At 43.5% G+C, this 15,247-nt stretch overlaps 1 protein-coding gene across 2 annotated transcripts; it reads left to right on the forward strand.

The window, feature by feature from the left end:
• Positions 1-1,129: 1,129 nt before the first annotated feature.
• LACTBL1 (lactamase beta like 1) lies at positions 1,130-12,990 on the forward strand. 2 transcript variants are annotated; one of them, XM_042883325.1, is made up of 6 exons: positions 1,130-1,271; positions 4,450-4,559; positions 6,092-6,249; positions 7,549-7,796; positions 9,514-9,619; positions 11,919-12,990. In XM_042883325.1, exons 1-6 carry the CDS (start codon positions 1,166-1,168, stop codon positions 12,895-12,897), a joined length of 1,707 nt encoding a protein of 568 aa, XP_042739259.1. In that variant the 5' UTR covers positions 1,130-1,165; the 3' UTR covers positions 12,898-12,990. The 2 variants fall into 2 exon arrangements, with proteins under 2 accessions (XP_042739259.1, XP_042739258.1); XM_042883324.1 differs by lacking the exon at positions 4,450-4,559 and having other exon boundaries at positions 1,195-1,271.
• Positions 12,991-15,247: the final 2,257 nt, after the last annotated feature.

The raw sequence follows: 15,247 nt of genomic DNA on the forward strand, positions 1-15,247 counted from the left end.
CTGTGCCAGAGAGATGGACCTTCTTGAAGAAAGTGCAACACCTGAAATTAATTGACTGCAGAAGTTCTTGCATTCTTGGAGGTGCTCAAGGCCAGGTTAGATGAAGCCCTGGGAAACCCGATCTGCTGGGGGGCAGCCAGCCCATGGCAAGGGGTTGGAATAAGATTTAAAGGTCTCTTCTAGCCCAAGTCATCTTATAGACTTTCTTGTAAGTCAAAAAAAAGGAGGAAGAGGAAAAAAAAAAAAAAAAAAAAAAAGGAAAAAGGGCTATGTGGAAATCTGTAAGAATTATTTTAGTCTGTCTTTACTACAGCTGTGTCCAGACAACCTGAAACAGCTTTGTAGCATAGGCCATACTGGATGCAAACTGCAGGCTGTATGTTACAGAACATTAATTGCCATACTTTCTGAAGCACTCTGTTTACTTCTTATAGTGAGTGTAAGAGCAGAGCTCATGCTTACAGACCTAATCATTTGTCATCTGTTCCTTATTTTTGTATAACATTTATATATAGTTTTATTACCAACCTGGATGGTCTCCAGTGCTGAGAGACCTGCATCAACCCAAAACATTACCTAGTTTTCTGAAGCGTTGCCTCTGTAAATATCAAGCTTGCAGATGGTACATGATATAATGAGATCTGCAGGTGCAAATCAGAAGGTCAGTATATGGTGAAAAATTCCATCATTCATTTAGAAAAGCTGGATCTTCTCAGACTGGTGGCTGCCATGAACAGATGCTGGACTCTGGGGTTGGAAAATATATCCAGGAATAAGTTGTGGTGGTTCAGAAGGGATGAAATAAGAGTTATAGAAGAATCCTTTCAGCTCTAGTAAGGTTAAAAAGCAAGCTCTCAGTGTATGAGTGATGTAGTTCCATAAGAACCAAAAAAACCAACAAGGTGAGGAGAGTATGTCTTGCAGTGAAAAACAAGAAACCATCTCTGATTCTAATTATTGCAGCGTCTATCTATGGCCAGCTGGGTCACAAGAGTACTGGATTTAGTCCGTGTCGCTACAGCAGCTGTATTGTCTGCATGTGCCTTTTTCACCTATCCCATATCCATGCAAGACTGTTTTTCCCTCTCTTTTACTCCCTCTGAGATCATGTCTTTTGTGCTTTCAGCAAGCATCCAGCAGTCGAGGTCTCCTCAAGCTCTCTGTTATGGAAGTGAAGTGGATTCATGTGTTGGTCATCTTCTTCTTCCTGCTGTCTGTTGCTATGACAGGCTGCTTTCTGTGGCAGTACAGCCTCCCCAAGGTGGAACCCAGTGAGTAGACAGCCTTAAGCTTGATCTTTCTCCCCGTGTGGACATCTTACCCCATAGAGCTGACTGCACTGAAGTTTACCACATTAGCTGGTGCAAGAATACAGAAAATTGGGTTGATGGGGTACCGTCTAATTCTTCCAAAGGAGCTCACACACAAAAGAAAATTGAGGTGGGGAGGAACATTTTCAGTTCCTGATGGATTTGCCAATACTTCTGACCTTCATAGAATCTCAGAATTATTTGTGTCGGAAAAATCCTCTCAGATCATCAAGTCTGGTCACAGAATCACAAAATCACAGAATTGTAGGGGTTGGAAGGGACCTCCAGAGATCATCGAGTCCAACCCCCCTGCCAAAGCAGGTTCCCTACACCAGGTAGCACAGGTAGGCATCTAGGCAGGTCTTGAACGTCTCCAGAGAAGGAGACTCCACCACCTCCCTGGGCAGCCTGTTCCAGTGCTCCGTCACCCTCACTGTAAAGAAGTTCTTGCGCATGTTTGTGCGGAACTTCCTATGCTGCAGTTTCCAGCCGTTTCCCCTTGTCCTGTCTCCACTCACCACTGAAAAGAGTCCGGCCTCGCCATTCTGCCCCCCACACCTTAGATATTTATAGACCTGGATTAGGTCCCCTCTCAGTCTCCTTTTCTCAAGGCTGAACAGACCCAGTTCACTCAGCCTTTCCTCATAGGGGAGATGCTCCAGGCCCTTCACCATCTTCGTGGCCCTCCGCTGGACTCTTTCCAAGAGATCCCTGTCTTTTTTGTACTGGGGAGCCCAGAACTGGACTCAGTGCTCCAGATGAGGTCTTACCAGGGCAGAGCAGAGGGGGAGGATCACCTCCTTTGACCTGCTGGCCATGCTCTTTTTAATGCACCCCAGTAAGCCATTGGCCCTCTTGGCCACAAGGGCACACTGCTGGCTCATGGCCGACCTGTCGTCCACCAGGACACCCAGGTCCCTTTCCGCAGAGCTCCCCTCCAGCAGCTCATCCCCCAACCTGTACTGGTGCATGGAATTATTCCTCCCCAGATGCAAGACTCTACACTTGCTTTTGTTAAACCTCATCCGGTTTTTTTCTGCCCAGCTCTCCGGCCTATCCAGGTCTTGCTGAATGGCAACACAGCCTTCAGGCGTGTCAGCCAATCCTCCCAACTTCGTATCATCGGCAAACTTGCTGAGGGTGGCCATTATCCCCTCATCAAGGTCATTGATGAAGATGTTGAACAAGACCGGACCCAGCACAGACCCCGATCGCTAACCCCTGGGTCGCTAACCCAGCACTGCCAAGTCTGCCACTAAACCAAGTCCCTCAGTGACACATCCACGCATCTCTTAAATGCTTCCAGGAATGGTGACTCAGCTACTTCTGGGCAATGTTCCAGTGCTTTGCAACCCTTTCAGTGAGTAAGTTTTTCCTGATATCCAATCTAAACCTACCCAGCAAAACAAAGTCCTTGTGTTCTGTCACTTGTTTGCTGGGGAGAAGAGACTGACCACCCCCACCTCACTACAGCATTCTTTGAAGTAGTTAGAAGAGCAATAATGTCTCACCTGAGCTGTCTTTTCTCTAGGCTAACTTTATTTACCACAACTCTTTGGGCCCAGCCATCCAGCCAGTTCTTCACCCAGTGAAGTGTATGCTTATCTGAGCCATGAGCGGCCAGTTTCTCCATGAGAAAGCTGTGGAAAACTGACAAAAGATTTACTGAAAATCTTGGTAGCCTTTCACTCATCCACTAAGCAGGTCGTTTTCTCATAAAAGGAGATCAGGTTGGTCAAGTGGGACATGCCTTTCATAAACCCGTGGCAAGTGTCCTGATCACCTGTTTGTCCTGTATGGGCTGCATGATGGCACTCAAGATGATCTATTCCATAACATTCCCCAGTATCAAAGCCAAACTGACAGGCATGTCGTTCTCCAGGTCCTCGTTCTGGCCCATCTTTAACATAGATTATTCGGTATATCAAGGGAAAAGGCATTTTAATTCACATTCCCTGTGGGTTTGCTTCCTTTGCTATTCCTGTAAGATCTTTGAACTGGCATGAGCTTCCAGTTCACACTGGAATTTTATTGATGTATTGTAAACTCAGCAGACAGACTCAAGACACCGTATGTGCAAAGATGTTAATATACACAGTGTAGCTGGATCAGAGTTTTAAGTAGCCTAAAGGTGGCATGAAATCCACAGTGAGGGTGACAGATGTACTTCATAGACCAATAATGTCTAGAAAGATTTCAAATGTGTGGGTTTTTTGTTTTTTTTTTTGCAGAATATCTTAGGCTGCTGTAGGCTCCCAGTCAGCTCAAAGCTCCTGTACTGCTATTCATCTTCTCATCTGTATTTCTAATGCTTCATGCTCAGAGAAGCATGAAGAACTTGAAGAGCAAAGGAGCCATGTTTCTGAGACCCTTGGGATCAACTGGGAAAGCAGTGGCTCCAAGTAGAAGGGTTATCATTTCACACCGAGTCTTTGCTTGCCCTCCAAATTTAAGGCATATCTAGAATATGCAAGATGCTGCTAATTCAGAGGACAGCTGATAAACTCATTTGTGCAATTGTCAACAGTTCACGTGTAGCACAGTCATAAAACCATGACAGCAATGCGTGTATTCCACCAACCATTGTTAAATGTTAGATTTCAGGTGGCACTCACAATTCCCTTCTACATCCATTCTCTGAGGTTACAATATGCATGGGACTGCTTTCCTCTTGAAACCAAGCACAGATCTTTCCCTGTACATTGGCAGTGCACTTTCACCAGGTCTACATCCACTGACAAGTATGCTCCATAGTCTTCTGTAGTCCCAGCCTCTTAGTCTCCCATTCCAGGTTGCAGAGTCAGTTGGAACCTATTAGTGGGCAATACTGGTGATTGGTGGACAGTTGGACTGGATGATCTTGGAGGTCTTTTCCAAACTTAATGATTCGATGATTCTGTAGCAGCTTCTATTTGTCCCATGTGCTGTATCACATTGGAATGAACAATAGCAGAGCACAGTGCTCCCTTCAAGTCCTGTATTGTCTGAGAAGGACACAATTCATGATTCTGTGTGTGCTGAAGTGTCCTTCAGTTTTGGATGATACAATGAATAAAGCTAGTGCTGACTGCTGGAAGAGGTTAAAGTTTGTCAGTATATCTTTTCAAATCACGTATATTCTCTGTGAAATGTTTTCCAGACCCATCTGTGATGGAAGTAAGATCAGAATCTGTGCAGATGTGCCCACGCTACCCTGAACCAGTACCACTGGACCACCCAATCCCCATTTTGAAGGAAGCATTGGAGAAGGTCTGTGAGGAGGGAACTGGGCTGATGCAGTTGTGACTGCTGTTCTGAAGGAACCAATATGCATTTTGACCCTGAGCATCTTAGAATAAAAACATAGGGCACAGAGGAGGTGGAGGTCATCTGAATGTGCAAATGAGCCACATTCTGACAAGGCACCTTGGATTTTATGCACCTCCATCATATAGTACAAAGTTTCGTTTGTCTCTTTTCCTAGGCTGCAGAGCCCTTGCTCAAGTAATCATAATAGAGAAGCTCTCTCACCGCTGTGATCACTATTTTTGCTTTTATTTGAACATTATCCTATTCTACCATACTTGTGGAGATGCAGAGAATCAGAACTCTAGACAGCATTCAGATTGCATGTGGTAAAACTCTTCCTATTTCACAAATGATATAAGGCATGGAGAACCTGAACGCTGTATACACAGAAAGACACAGGTATTGGAAGGGGTCTTAGGCACCATCACCTGAAGACTGTATCTTCAGATGCTCTCAGGTTCTGCCTAGGTCTGTGGACACTTGAACTCACATTGAAGATCTCACCTTAGCTGAGATCTCTTCTTAATGGAACGTGAGATCCTTGGTTCTGTCTCTCAGCATCCACCTCCTGATAGCCAGTATATGGGAAATGCCCAGCACTCCCATTAGAACTAGGGTTGTACGTTTATTAATGCAAACATCACTTTGAAAACCAAGGTAGGGAGGGCAACAAGACCCATTCTCAGTGCTGATGTTCAGTGTCATGTTGGAGGGTAAGAAGCAGAGTAATGTTTGGAACTGGTCTCAGCACTGAAGTCTGTCTGAGCTCCAGACCTTCCCTGGGATGTTCTGGCTTTTCTACCTCCATCTGCAGCTCGAGTAGGTGTGATACTTTACTTGGCTATCATATCCATGATGGTATATGAGGTCTTGGAGCAAGGTGGTTATTTCCATTGCTGGCTACCTGGCCACCTTACCCACTCATCCAGAGAGGAGATTCTGAGGACATTATTTGGCTTGCCCATTCTCGTCTCAAACACTAATCTTGGAGGGCCATTTCTTTTGTCTTGATAATTTTATGCAAAAGATAACTTACGTGCAATGATGAAATCGTAGAATCATTAAGGTTGGAAAAGACCACTAAGAACACCAAATCCAACCTCAACCCACCCCCACCATGCCCACTAGCCGTGTCTCTCAGTGCCACATCTCCATGTTTCATCAACACTTTCAGGGATGGGGACTCCACCACTTCTCTGGGCAGCCCCTTCCAATACTCACCACCCTTTCTGAGAAGAATTTTTTCCTAATATCCAACACAAGTATTGCTTTGAAAAAGTCAAGAAAGCAATACATTCTGCTTGTGGGGAGACCACTTTGGCTAATTGGATCCATACAGACCTGGAAGAACAGGAAGGGAAGAGAAATCACAGCCCTCAATGTATTCAGTACTGTTTCTATGAGTGCAGTTTAAACAGGACTGCACCTTCTGCATGTTACATACATTACAAGACTCCTGATTTGGTAATTCATCATTTCCCATTGTTCTCCAGGTAGACTTGATGCTACGCCAGAAGATTCATAACTCTGGTCTACCTGCCATGTCTGCCATCGTTATCTACAATGACACTGTGCTCTGGACAGGCAACTTTGGGAAGAAGAATGCTTCAGATCCCTTCTCAGTGGTGCCCAATGAGTACACTATTTACAGGTGAGACAGAGACACTGAAGGCATGAGGGATAAAAGGAGAAAATTTCCTTTACACATAAAGGAAAGGAAGGGAAAGTCACAACTTTGGGAACAGAACCACTGTCACAAACCATGACTTTTCTTGCTGCAGGCCCAGTATATTCTGAAGAAACTTCTGGGTCACACTGAACCTTTGAGAGACAATGCTATCACTAGTCACTAAATTATGTGCTTGTAACTCACTGAATTGTTCTCCTTTTTTTCCTCTCTTTTAATTTTTGTTGTTATTTTCTGTTGATCTGGTTTGTTTGGATCTGACTTTGAATGGAGTCACTGCGAACTTCCTGGAGACCCACAAAAGGTTCTTCTCACATGGGAAAGTCTCTGTTCTTTGAGAAGGTCTAGGGCATAAATCTGAACACTGAGAGCTAGCACATATTTTGAGAACAGTAAGAACACAGTGCCACATACATATATTGGAAAAAAAAAATAGGATTTTGGAAGACTATATTCTGAATGTATGAAGTAGGCTGCATACTAACGAAGCCAAGGCCATATGGGCTATTGTATTTTAGATGAAAACAGAATAAAGCTCTTAGTGTGTGGTAAAAACCATAACAAAAAGAAAACAAGAAGTATTTGCTTTCTTTAAAGACCTATTTTCAGTGATTAATAACTGTGCTGTACATGAAACACATGGTCTGCATGCTATCAAATGTTATCCTTAGAGTAAACAGTTCTGAAAAGCTTCAGCAGCTGTGATTAACTTACCCCCCCTGCCTCTATCACCACAGCGTACCTGCAGAGAGGACCTCGCACTCTTTCTTCCAGAAGACCTTCTTCAAATTTAACTGTTTGGAAGCCACCTAAATAGCAAATCTGAATACGAAATGCAAGATTTTGCGGTGCTTAAATCTTAAAATTCCAAGAAATGACTTGCAATTTATTGTGATGTTTAGTAAGGAATAATTTACAAAATATGTCGTCTTATAAATACTAAGTGAACAAAGTTCACAAAGTCAGCTGCACTACTGGTATTGCTTTTAATCATTTAAACATCATTTAAAATACATTCTTTAGCCAAAACACATTTGAAAGACCGATTACTCAGTGCAGAATACTGAACAGTGTAGCAGTCCATAAAGGCCAGATTTAAAGATATTAAGCTAATCTACTTTACTGCACGTTAGTCATTCTGTTCTGAATTAACCAGAGGTATTGTATGCAGATCAGTTTGGTGATCTAATGTAGTGAGCACCTAACTTTTTGATTCGTGGGTTTCTTAATGCTTACTTTTTATAAACATTTATTCCTGCACAGAATCGCCAGTGTCTCCAAGATCTTTCCAACCCTTATGCTGTACAAGATGTGGGAGGAAGGGAAAGTCACATCTCTGGATGACCCTTTGGAACGTTACGCCCAGAACTTTGCTATTAAAAACCCTTTGGGAAGGTTCAGGGAATCAGAACAGAGATACACAGCAGATGGGCTGATCTTTGTGGAAAAAGGTTCGATGCCACTTAAGCCATCGCCTGTTACCTTGCGCAGAATGGCCAGCCAGCTCTCAGGTGAGACAGCACTGCTCACTCCCTGCCTGCCATGTGAAAGAGGCCACTGAGAGAACAGATCAGATGCCAGGAATAAGAAAGTCTGCTCTTGACGCCATTTACCAGCATGGGCTCTGCACCTCTGCACTTCCCAGTGATAAATGGAGTCTTCTCCTGGCCACCTGCTCGGAAAGGGGCCAAGCAGCACTGTGGGCTGGGGAATTGCTTTTCCCATGCAAGGTGAATATATGTGTCTTTCAACACAGTAGCTTGACCTGAAACCACTTTCAAATTGCATAACTGTTTTTGCACTCCAGCCCAGAATGCTCTCATTTTTCTAAGAAGTAGAGGTGAGGGTCAAAGTGGCACCAAACCTCTTTGCTTTGAATAGATAGACCTTGATTGTGGACCTAAATATAGCTGTCAGCGTGCTTCCTGATCTGGGATTCCTGAGCTATTAATAGCTTTGTACTTGCTGGCAGAAGACTATTAATCTGCTGCTACTTTCATACTTGTGTAACTCTTATGTTGTGGTAGAAGGAGCGCACAGGACCCAGGAGATCTTTAACCTCTTTGAAATAGAGTTGTTAATACTCAACATGGGGATTCCAGAATTTACTGCCAAAAAGACTGTGCTGAGATTTCCTGCAGCGCTGAGATTACACATTGCATTATTCCAGTTGAGAATAAAATAACCCAAATTAGAAGCTTTGATTAAAATAACCTGCAGGCAAATTGCAATAGTATAGAGCAGAGCATCACCTGAAGCCAGCCCAATGTAGGATACGTCCTAAAAATACTTAGAGGAAGCATACCTGGTTGTAACGTGTTTATAAAATACAGATATTGCTTCTCTTTGTGTTGGTTTTTATCTCCAAGTTCCCCAACATATTTATGTACAGCACACCATCAGGGCACAGCAACCAACTTGGATGCTGACAGTCTGATGCTGCAGAAGCCCAATTTCAAAAGCTCAACTGAAAATTAAATGAACATTGAGGTCACCTGTTATATTTCCTGGCTGTAAAAATAAAACAAAACAAGAAGGAGGAGGTTCTGCAATATGAAAGCCACCACGTGACACTGAGGGACATGGTTTAGTGGGCATTGTGGTGATGGTTGGACTAGATGATCTCAGTGGTCTTTTCCAACTTCAATGATTCTGTGACTCTAGGATATTGTGTTTTTTCACATCAGTTCCTCCAGTAGAAAGCCCATTATCTGCTGAGATATGCTAAGTGCATCTCTTATCTAGTCATTATGATGTACAGATAGCCCTGGAATAGAAGCAGAAAAAGAGCTTTTCTTCCAGTTCAAATCCCAAAGTCAGGCCAATTCAGAAAAACAAGTCCTGCTGACACAAAAGAAAAGGGCCTCATTCAACTTTTCCATAATTAAGCGCATGCTCATTTTTATGCCATGTACCCTTCCTGATTTTCTCTTGGCTTCTGAGTGAAAATCAGCTATAAACTGCAAAAATTATCTAATTCTATCCCAATTAATTCATATCCCAACCTGGGATTGATGAGCCAATAGGCTCCGTGCAAAGGCACTGCGGCATTTTAGAAAGTCCTGGTAAAATATATTTGGAGAATTCATTTTTAGAAAATTTTCATGCAAATTCCAAAACATAGCATTGCACTACCTACAATGAAGAAAATTAACTCCCTCCCAGCCAGACCAGGACATTGGACCTCAACTTGTGCCAAATTGTTGAATGTTTCTCCTCCATGTACAGGTCTTCCCAGGAGACTGCGATCTACCAGCCTGCTGTGGAAGGGCAACACACAAGAAGCTCTGGCTCTCCTGAAGGATGATGTCTTGGTGGCTGATCCTGGAACCAGGTCAGATATTTTCACTTAAGAGCTTTTGGGTTGAGTCCATGACCAATGGAAAAAGACTGCTATTCCTAGAGGGAGCTTCAGATCATCCATCTACAAATAGATGTATTTGTGAGGCACTGGGACAGGTTGCACAGAGAGGTGCTGAGTGCCCCATCCCTGAGACACCCAAGGTCAGGCTGGACAGGGCTCTGAGCATTGATGGAGCTGTGAGTGTCCGTGCTCATTGCAGGGGGTTGGACCTGATGGCCTTTAAGGATCCGTTCCAACTCAAACCATTCCATGAGTCTATGTTTCTAAATACATCTGTTTTAGGTTGGAAAGAGTTACTTTTGGAAATGCCCCCAGATGGGGCAAAGAAATTGTTGTACTTTGGTCCAATGATCCTTCAACTGTCAATCTGCAGATTTACAACAGTGATCAGGCAGATTAACCTAGTCAGTTTAAACCATCATTTATTTTCACAGAATTGTAGAATGCCTTGGATTTTAAGGGACCCCAAAGATAACCTAGTTCCAACCCCCTGCCATGTACAGGGTTGCCAGCCACCCACTACATCAGGCACCAGATCAGGCTTTCCAAGACCCCATCAAGCCTGGCCTTGAACACCTCTAAGGACAGGCCATCCACTTATTTGGGCAGCCTACACCAACACCTCACCACTCTTCACCTTGACATCTAATCTAAATCTTTCCTCCTTTAGTTTAAAGCTATTCCCCTTTGTCCCGTCAAGAAGTCCTACTGAAATTTACCCTGTATCTGTAGAAATCTGCATGTCTCTAAATCAGATACTTGCTGCAATTTGTATAGTGCTAAGTCTGTTACTTGAACTGCAATCAAACACTGAAAAATATGAACAATCATAGGATCATAGAATGGCCTGGGTTGGAAGGGACCTCAAGGATCATCAAGCTCCAACAAGATCCACCGGACAGTGAGTGAGGGAAAAGATTTAGACTAACTGGGAAAAGTTCTTCAAAAGTGTTCAATTTTTTAAAAATTATATTCTCAAATAATTTGCTTAGAGCTTCTGAAGACTCATGATGACATGAAGTATGTAATCTTAGAAAATTGGCTTATGGGTCGGGTTCAAAGGCTTACAGTAAATGAGGTTCCATCAGGCTGGCAGTCAGTCACTACAGGGAGTTTCCCTAGGGCTCCATTTTGGGGCCAGTTCTCTTTAATGTTTTTATGAATGATCTGGATGCAAAACTCAAATGCAAACTAAGAAAGTTTGTGGATGATTCTAAATTAGAAGGAACTGCTGACTGCTTCAAGGAAGGAGGGATCTTCTTCAGATGTGAGGGTTTGGGCATCGCTGTCAGACAGTTTGTATTTTGGGTGGCCCTGCGTGAAGCCAGCAGTTGGAGTCAATGATCCTTGTGGGTCCCTTTAATTTCAGCATATTCTATGATTCTACTATAATATATTTTTTTGGAAAGGTGAACATCAGTCAATTTATGACATAAATTTTTAGTCCAACATGGATTTATTCCTGTGGCAAATTATATGTCATGAGAAATTTGCTGGAATTGGCTAAAGTGGTACCAAATTTATGACCTCAGTAGGCCTCAGTAAGAGGAGATGTTTAACATATCAAATATGTTAAAAACATGATTTTCGAAAAAGTGTTTGAAAGAAAATTACCCATTCATATCTTTATGTCATTAAACTTAATTCAAGTGCAAAAACTCAATGCCCGTTATGGATATTAAAGACTTACACTTTGATGTCTTTAATCACTCAACATTACTGGATTCTGCTTTTGAGACTTGTAAGTGCTTTTTAAGTGCTTTTACTGTCTTAAGATAGCTTAGGTCCTGAAGTTATTGCACCATGTTAAATCTCCAGAGACTCGTCTGGGATTTTGAGACCTTTAAAGTAAGCACCTGTACCTCTTGACTCTGCTCTTGAAAAGAATGAACACATTCTTTTGGTGAAAAGTGATGAACAATAAGTCAGAATATGCAAATATAAGTTTTCACCTAAAGTTTTCTGTCTTTGGCCTTCTTTCTGTGTGTAGCAGTTAAACAGCTCAGCTGATGTGCACAAAAGAAACTTCTGTCTCCTGAATTAAGAAAAATCAAGACATTAACACTTCATCACAGCCTCATCACTGCTCTCCCTTTAGCATGTGATCTGATAAAAGTAGCATCTTTCCCCAGAGGAGAGAGACCCAGCCATTGTTATTTGCAAAATCATATCCACCCTGTGTAACTAAAGGCTGATGCAGGACTGCATGACCTTCTAGGGTCCCTTCCAACTCAAATGATTCTACGCTTCTGTCTTTCTTTCTTTCCAGATGCCACTACAGCAATTTGGCCTTCTCTCTGATGGCACACGTGCTAGCTGACCACGCAGCTGACGGACAATACCAGCGATGGATCTCGGAGAACATCCTGGATCGCTTGGGCATGGAGGACACTGGCTTTGACATCACACCGCCCATCCGCTCCCAGATGGCGGTGGGTTTCTACAGCAGCCAGCAGCCAGCCCCTCTCTACGACCTCGGCTGGTACAGACCTTCTGGACAGATGTACTCTACAGCTGCTGACCTTGCCAAGCTGGCAATGGTGTTTTTAGGCACCTATCACCGTCGTCTCCTAGAGCCTGACACAGTGAAGACAATGCTGACACCTCTGTTTAAATGCTCCACTGAATACTTTGCCAACAAGACTGGAACGCCCTGGGAGATTAACGAGCAATTGGGATATGATGTCATTAGGAAGGATGGAGACCTTGATGGTTATTCAGCTACTTTCTCACTCATCCCCAAGCTCCGCCTGAGCTTCATTGTACTGATGGCTGGGCCCAGGCCTCAGGGTGGAGATCTTGTGACCCAGACATACGAGTATCTCATCACTGCCATGGAGACTGCGTTCAGAGAGGCAGAGAAAACACTGACTCCTCCCCCAAGCCCAGTCCCTTTTGTTGGCTACTACACCTATTCCAACCTGACTTTCTATGAGATCAAAGTTGGACGCGGTGGGGTGCTGGTCATGCAGCAGTTTGGGCCTCATGCTGAAGAGCTGATCCCTGAGAAATATCGGACAATCAAGCTCCATCATCTGGAAGATCGCGTCTTCCAAGTTGTGTTTGACAAGGAGTTCCCGTGTGTTCTGCATCTGGGCTCTGCCTCCATCTCACTGGAGACCCAGAATGGGCAGCTCTTTAATTTTTATCCATTCGATCGCAAGGGTTTGTCTCCTGGCTTTGATGCACCAGGGCTGAACACATACAACGTGGTGCGTGTGCTTCGTAAACCTGTATTCTATAGCTAAATGTCCCCTCTTCTTTTCTGACTATTCCTGAGGGGTGGCTCCAAATCTGCATCTTTCCAGACTTTCCTTCTGTGTGGCTTTTTGGATGCCATTAATTGGGAAATATACTGACAAATGACTATTATTTCCAACAAATAGACCATGTCTCACTTCTGAAATGACTGCAATGGCTTGCCATCCCTGTTCCTGAGTGGCAGTTTGGCCAGCAATGGGGATGCCTACAGAAAAAAAAAGAAGAAAAAAAAAAAAAAAAAAAAAACAGGTAGAAATGAGGTGGATGAATGGTGTTTGGATGCCATAAAAACCAAACCAAACCAAACAGGTTTTATGTCTTCACAATTAAAATGCCTATATAATGGCCATTGTGGTGACTGACTGGAACCATCAGAGCGCTGGGAAATTCCTGTGTGTCTCTTTCAGGGCTGTTGGTGACCCCACCTCCCATGACCAAGATTTTTTCAATGGATTTGCTCAAAAATGGCACCAGCGTGATACCAGGCTCTGCTTGTGATACCTGAGAAGTGGGATTCCATTTCTTTCCAGGTTCACATCAAGTAAACTGTGTAAAAAGCTTAAAGCAGTATGGTTTTGTCCTGGCTCCATGGATTTCTGCAAAAGCTGTGTTCACACTATGGATTTTGTAGCACTTAATTGTAAAAGATGAAGCATGCTACTGTGAGCAGGGTCATATGAGCACATACTGGTACATTCCAGGTGGAATCAAGCTTGTCACTGTCTCAGTGCATAGTGTGAGTGTGATATTTGAGTGTGATATTTAGGTGTGTGAGTGTGGTATTTAAGTGCAGGAACATGTGGAAATGTGTATGACTGTTTGGGGCACAGTATCTGTGCAGATAAATACCTATTTGGTGCACACTCTTGAGTGAGGATGGGAACTGAAGGTGCATTCCTCTGGGGAGTAGGATAGATGCACACTGGGGATAGATGCACCTCTAAGAATTCTGCAAAGCAACAAATTCATTCCCTTCTCCCTTCTTGTGACCACCCCGCTTAATTTAAGTAGCCTAACTGCAAAGTGTGGTAATGGCTGTACAGCATGGAAATCCTGCAGGAAGTGCAAAGGTTAAGCATACTAGCACAGTCAAAGACTTCAAAGTGTTTATTCTTCCACACCATCACTGGTATGAAGCTGGGTCCTCTTGCAGAGTGACCTCCTTCTCCTGTTTGCTCAAACAGTCTTGATATTGGATGTCTCTTTGAGAGGGTTGGAAAGTAAATCTCCCAGCATCTTGTCCGTCTTGGTGTCTCTCCCTGATTTTATTCTGTGTGTAGTTCCTCGGCTCTAATTTCATGTAGGTACCATCACTAAAGGCCTAGAAACCTAATCAGCAAATATGGTTCCCTGCCTTTTTTCAGACAATTTCAGTTCCTTGGCAAACATATGGAATAACATAAGCCTTGCCTTACAATCAGCCGTGGTTGCTGCTGTATGGGTTTCCTCATATGTTTAACACCCTCATATGTTTAAGTATTTAATCTGGGCTAGAGAAACAATACACTCAATGCAAATTCTCTCTGTAGGCCAGTTACGTGTGCTTATGCCCAGAGATAAGGTTGCAGACATGATGCACTGCTGTTGTATTTCCTGTAGAGATGCCTAAACGATGTCTTGGCATGCCTGATGTAACAGAGACTGCTCTCCTTGCTTTGAAACTTATACATCAGCTATCATTAAATGCCTCTGAGTGATTATATCACGCTCCCACAAACCCACCAAGGCAAGTGCCATGTGCTTACAGTGGTGGAAGCAACCACTGGATTGCTGGAAGCATATCCCACGTCCCACCACACTTCCCAAAGCACCACCCTGAGCCTTGGCAAGCAAGACTTATGGTGACATGGCACCCCAGAAGGAATGGAGTCCGACAATGAGACTCGCTTCTGAAACAGCCTCATAGACATAATTGTATTGTGCATCACTTGTTTTGTATATTCTTTTAACATCATTATCATAATTATTTTCCCTTCTTCTTCTGTCCTATTAAACAACCTTTGTCCAAACCCGTGAGCTTTATCTTCTTTTTTTTTTTTCCAGTTCTCTCCCCTGTTCCACCCTGGGGGATTGAGGGAACGCCTGTGTGATACTTGGCTGCCTGCTGGGTTGAACCGCAACAGCTCACAAACTATCTAACAACGAGCTGAAGTCAAATGCCCCTTTGCACCCTGCCCTTGGAATCCCTTCACAACTGTTTCCCCACTCTCGGATGTTCTTTTCAAGGTAGGGACTAACAAATAGAGACTTTAGATCCATCCAATCCTCAGAATTGAAGGAAACACTGAGAAATATCCGCCATGTGCATGCCCCATGCCTGGAGGTGCTTAAGGCCAG

Source organism: Lagopus leucura, unplaced genomic scaffold, assembly GCF_019238085.1.
Source record: "Lagopus leucura isolate 7727_CA_CO unplaced genomic scaffold, USGS_WTPT01 Super-Scaffold_100037, whole genome shotgun sequence".
In the NCBI taxonomy this organism is placed as follows: Eukaryota; Metazoa; Chordata; class Aves; order Galliformes; family Phasianidae; genus Lagopus; species Lagopus leucura.

What these genes read in the sequence shown, in the direction of transcription:
- LACTBL1 (XM_042883325.1), top strand. Translation starts at nt 1,166, where the DNA reads ATGGAAGTGAAGTGGATTCATGTGTTGGTCATCTTCTTCTTCCTGCTG. An exon ending in TGAAGGAAGCATTGGAGAAG is followed by an intron (nt 4,560 to 6,091) that starts GTCTGTGAGGAG and finishes ATTGTTCTCCAG; the next exon opens with GTAGACTTGATGCTACGCCA. An exon ending in AATGGCCAGCCAGCTCTCAG is followed by an intron (nt 7,797 to 9,513) that starts GTGAGACAGCAC and finishes CTCCATGTACAG; the next exon opens with GTCTTCCCAGGAGACTGCGA.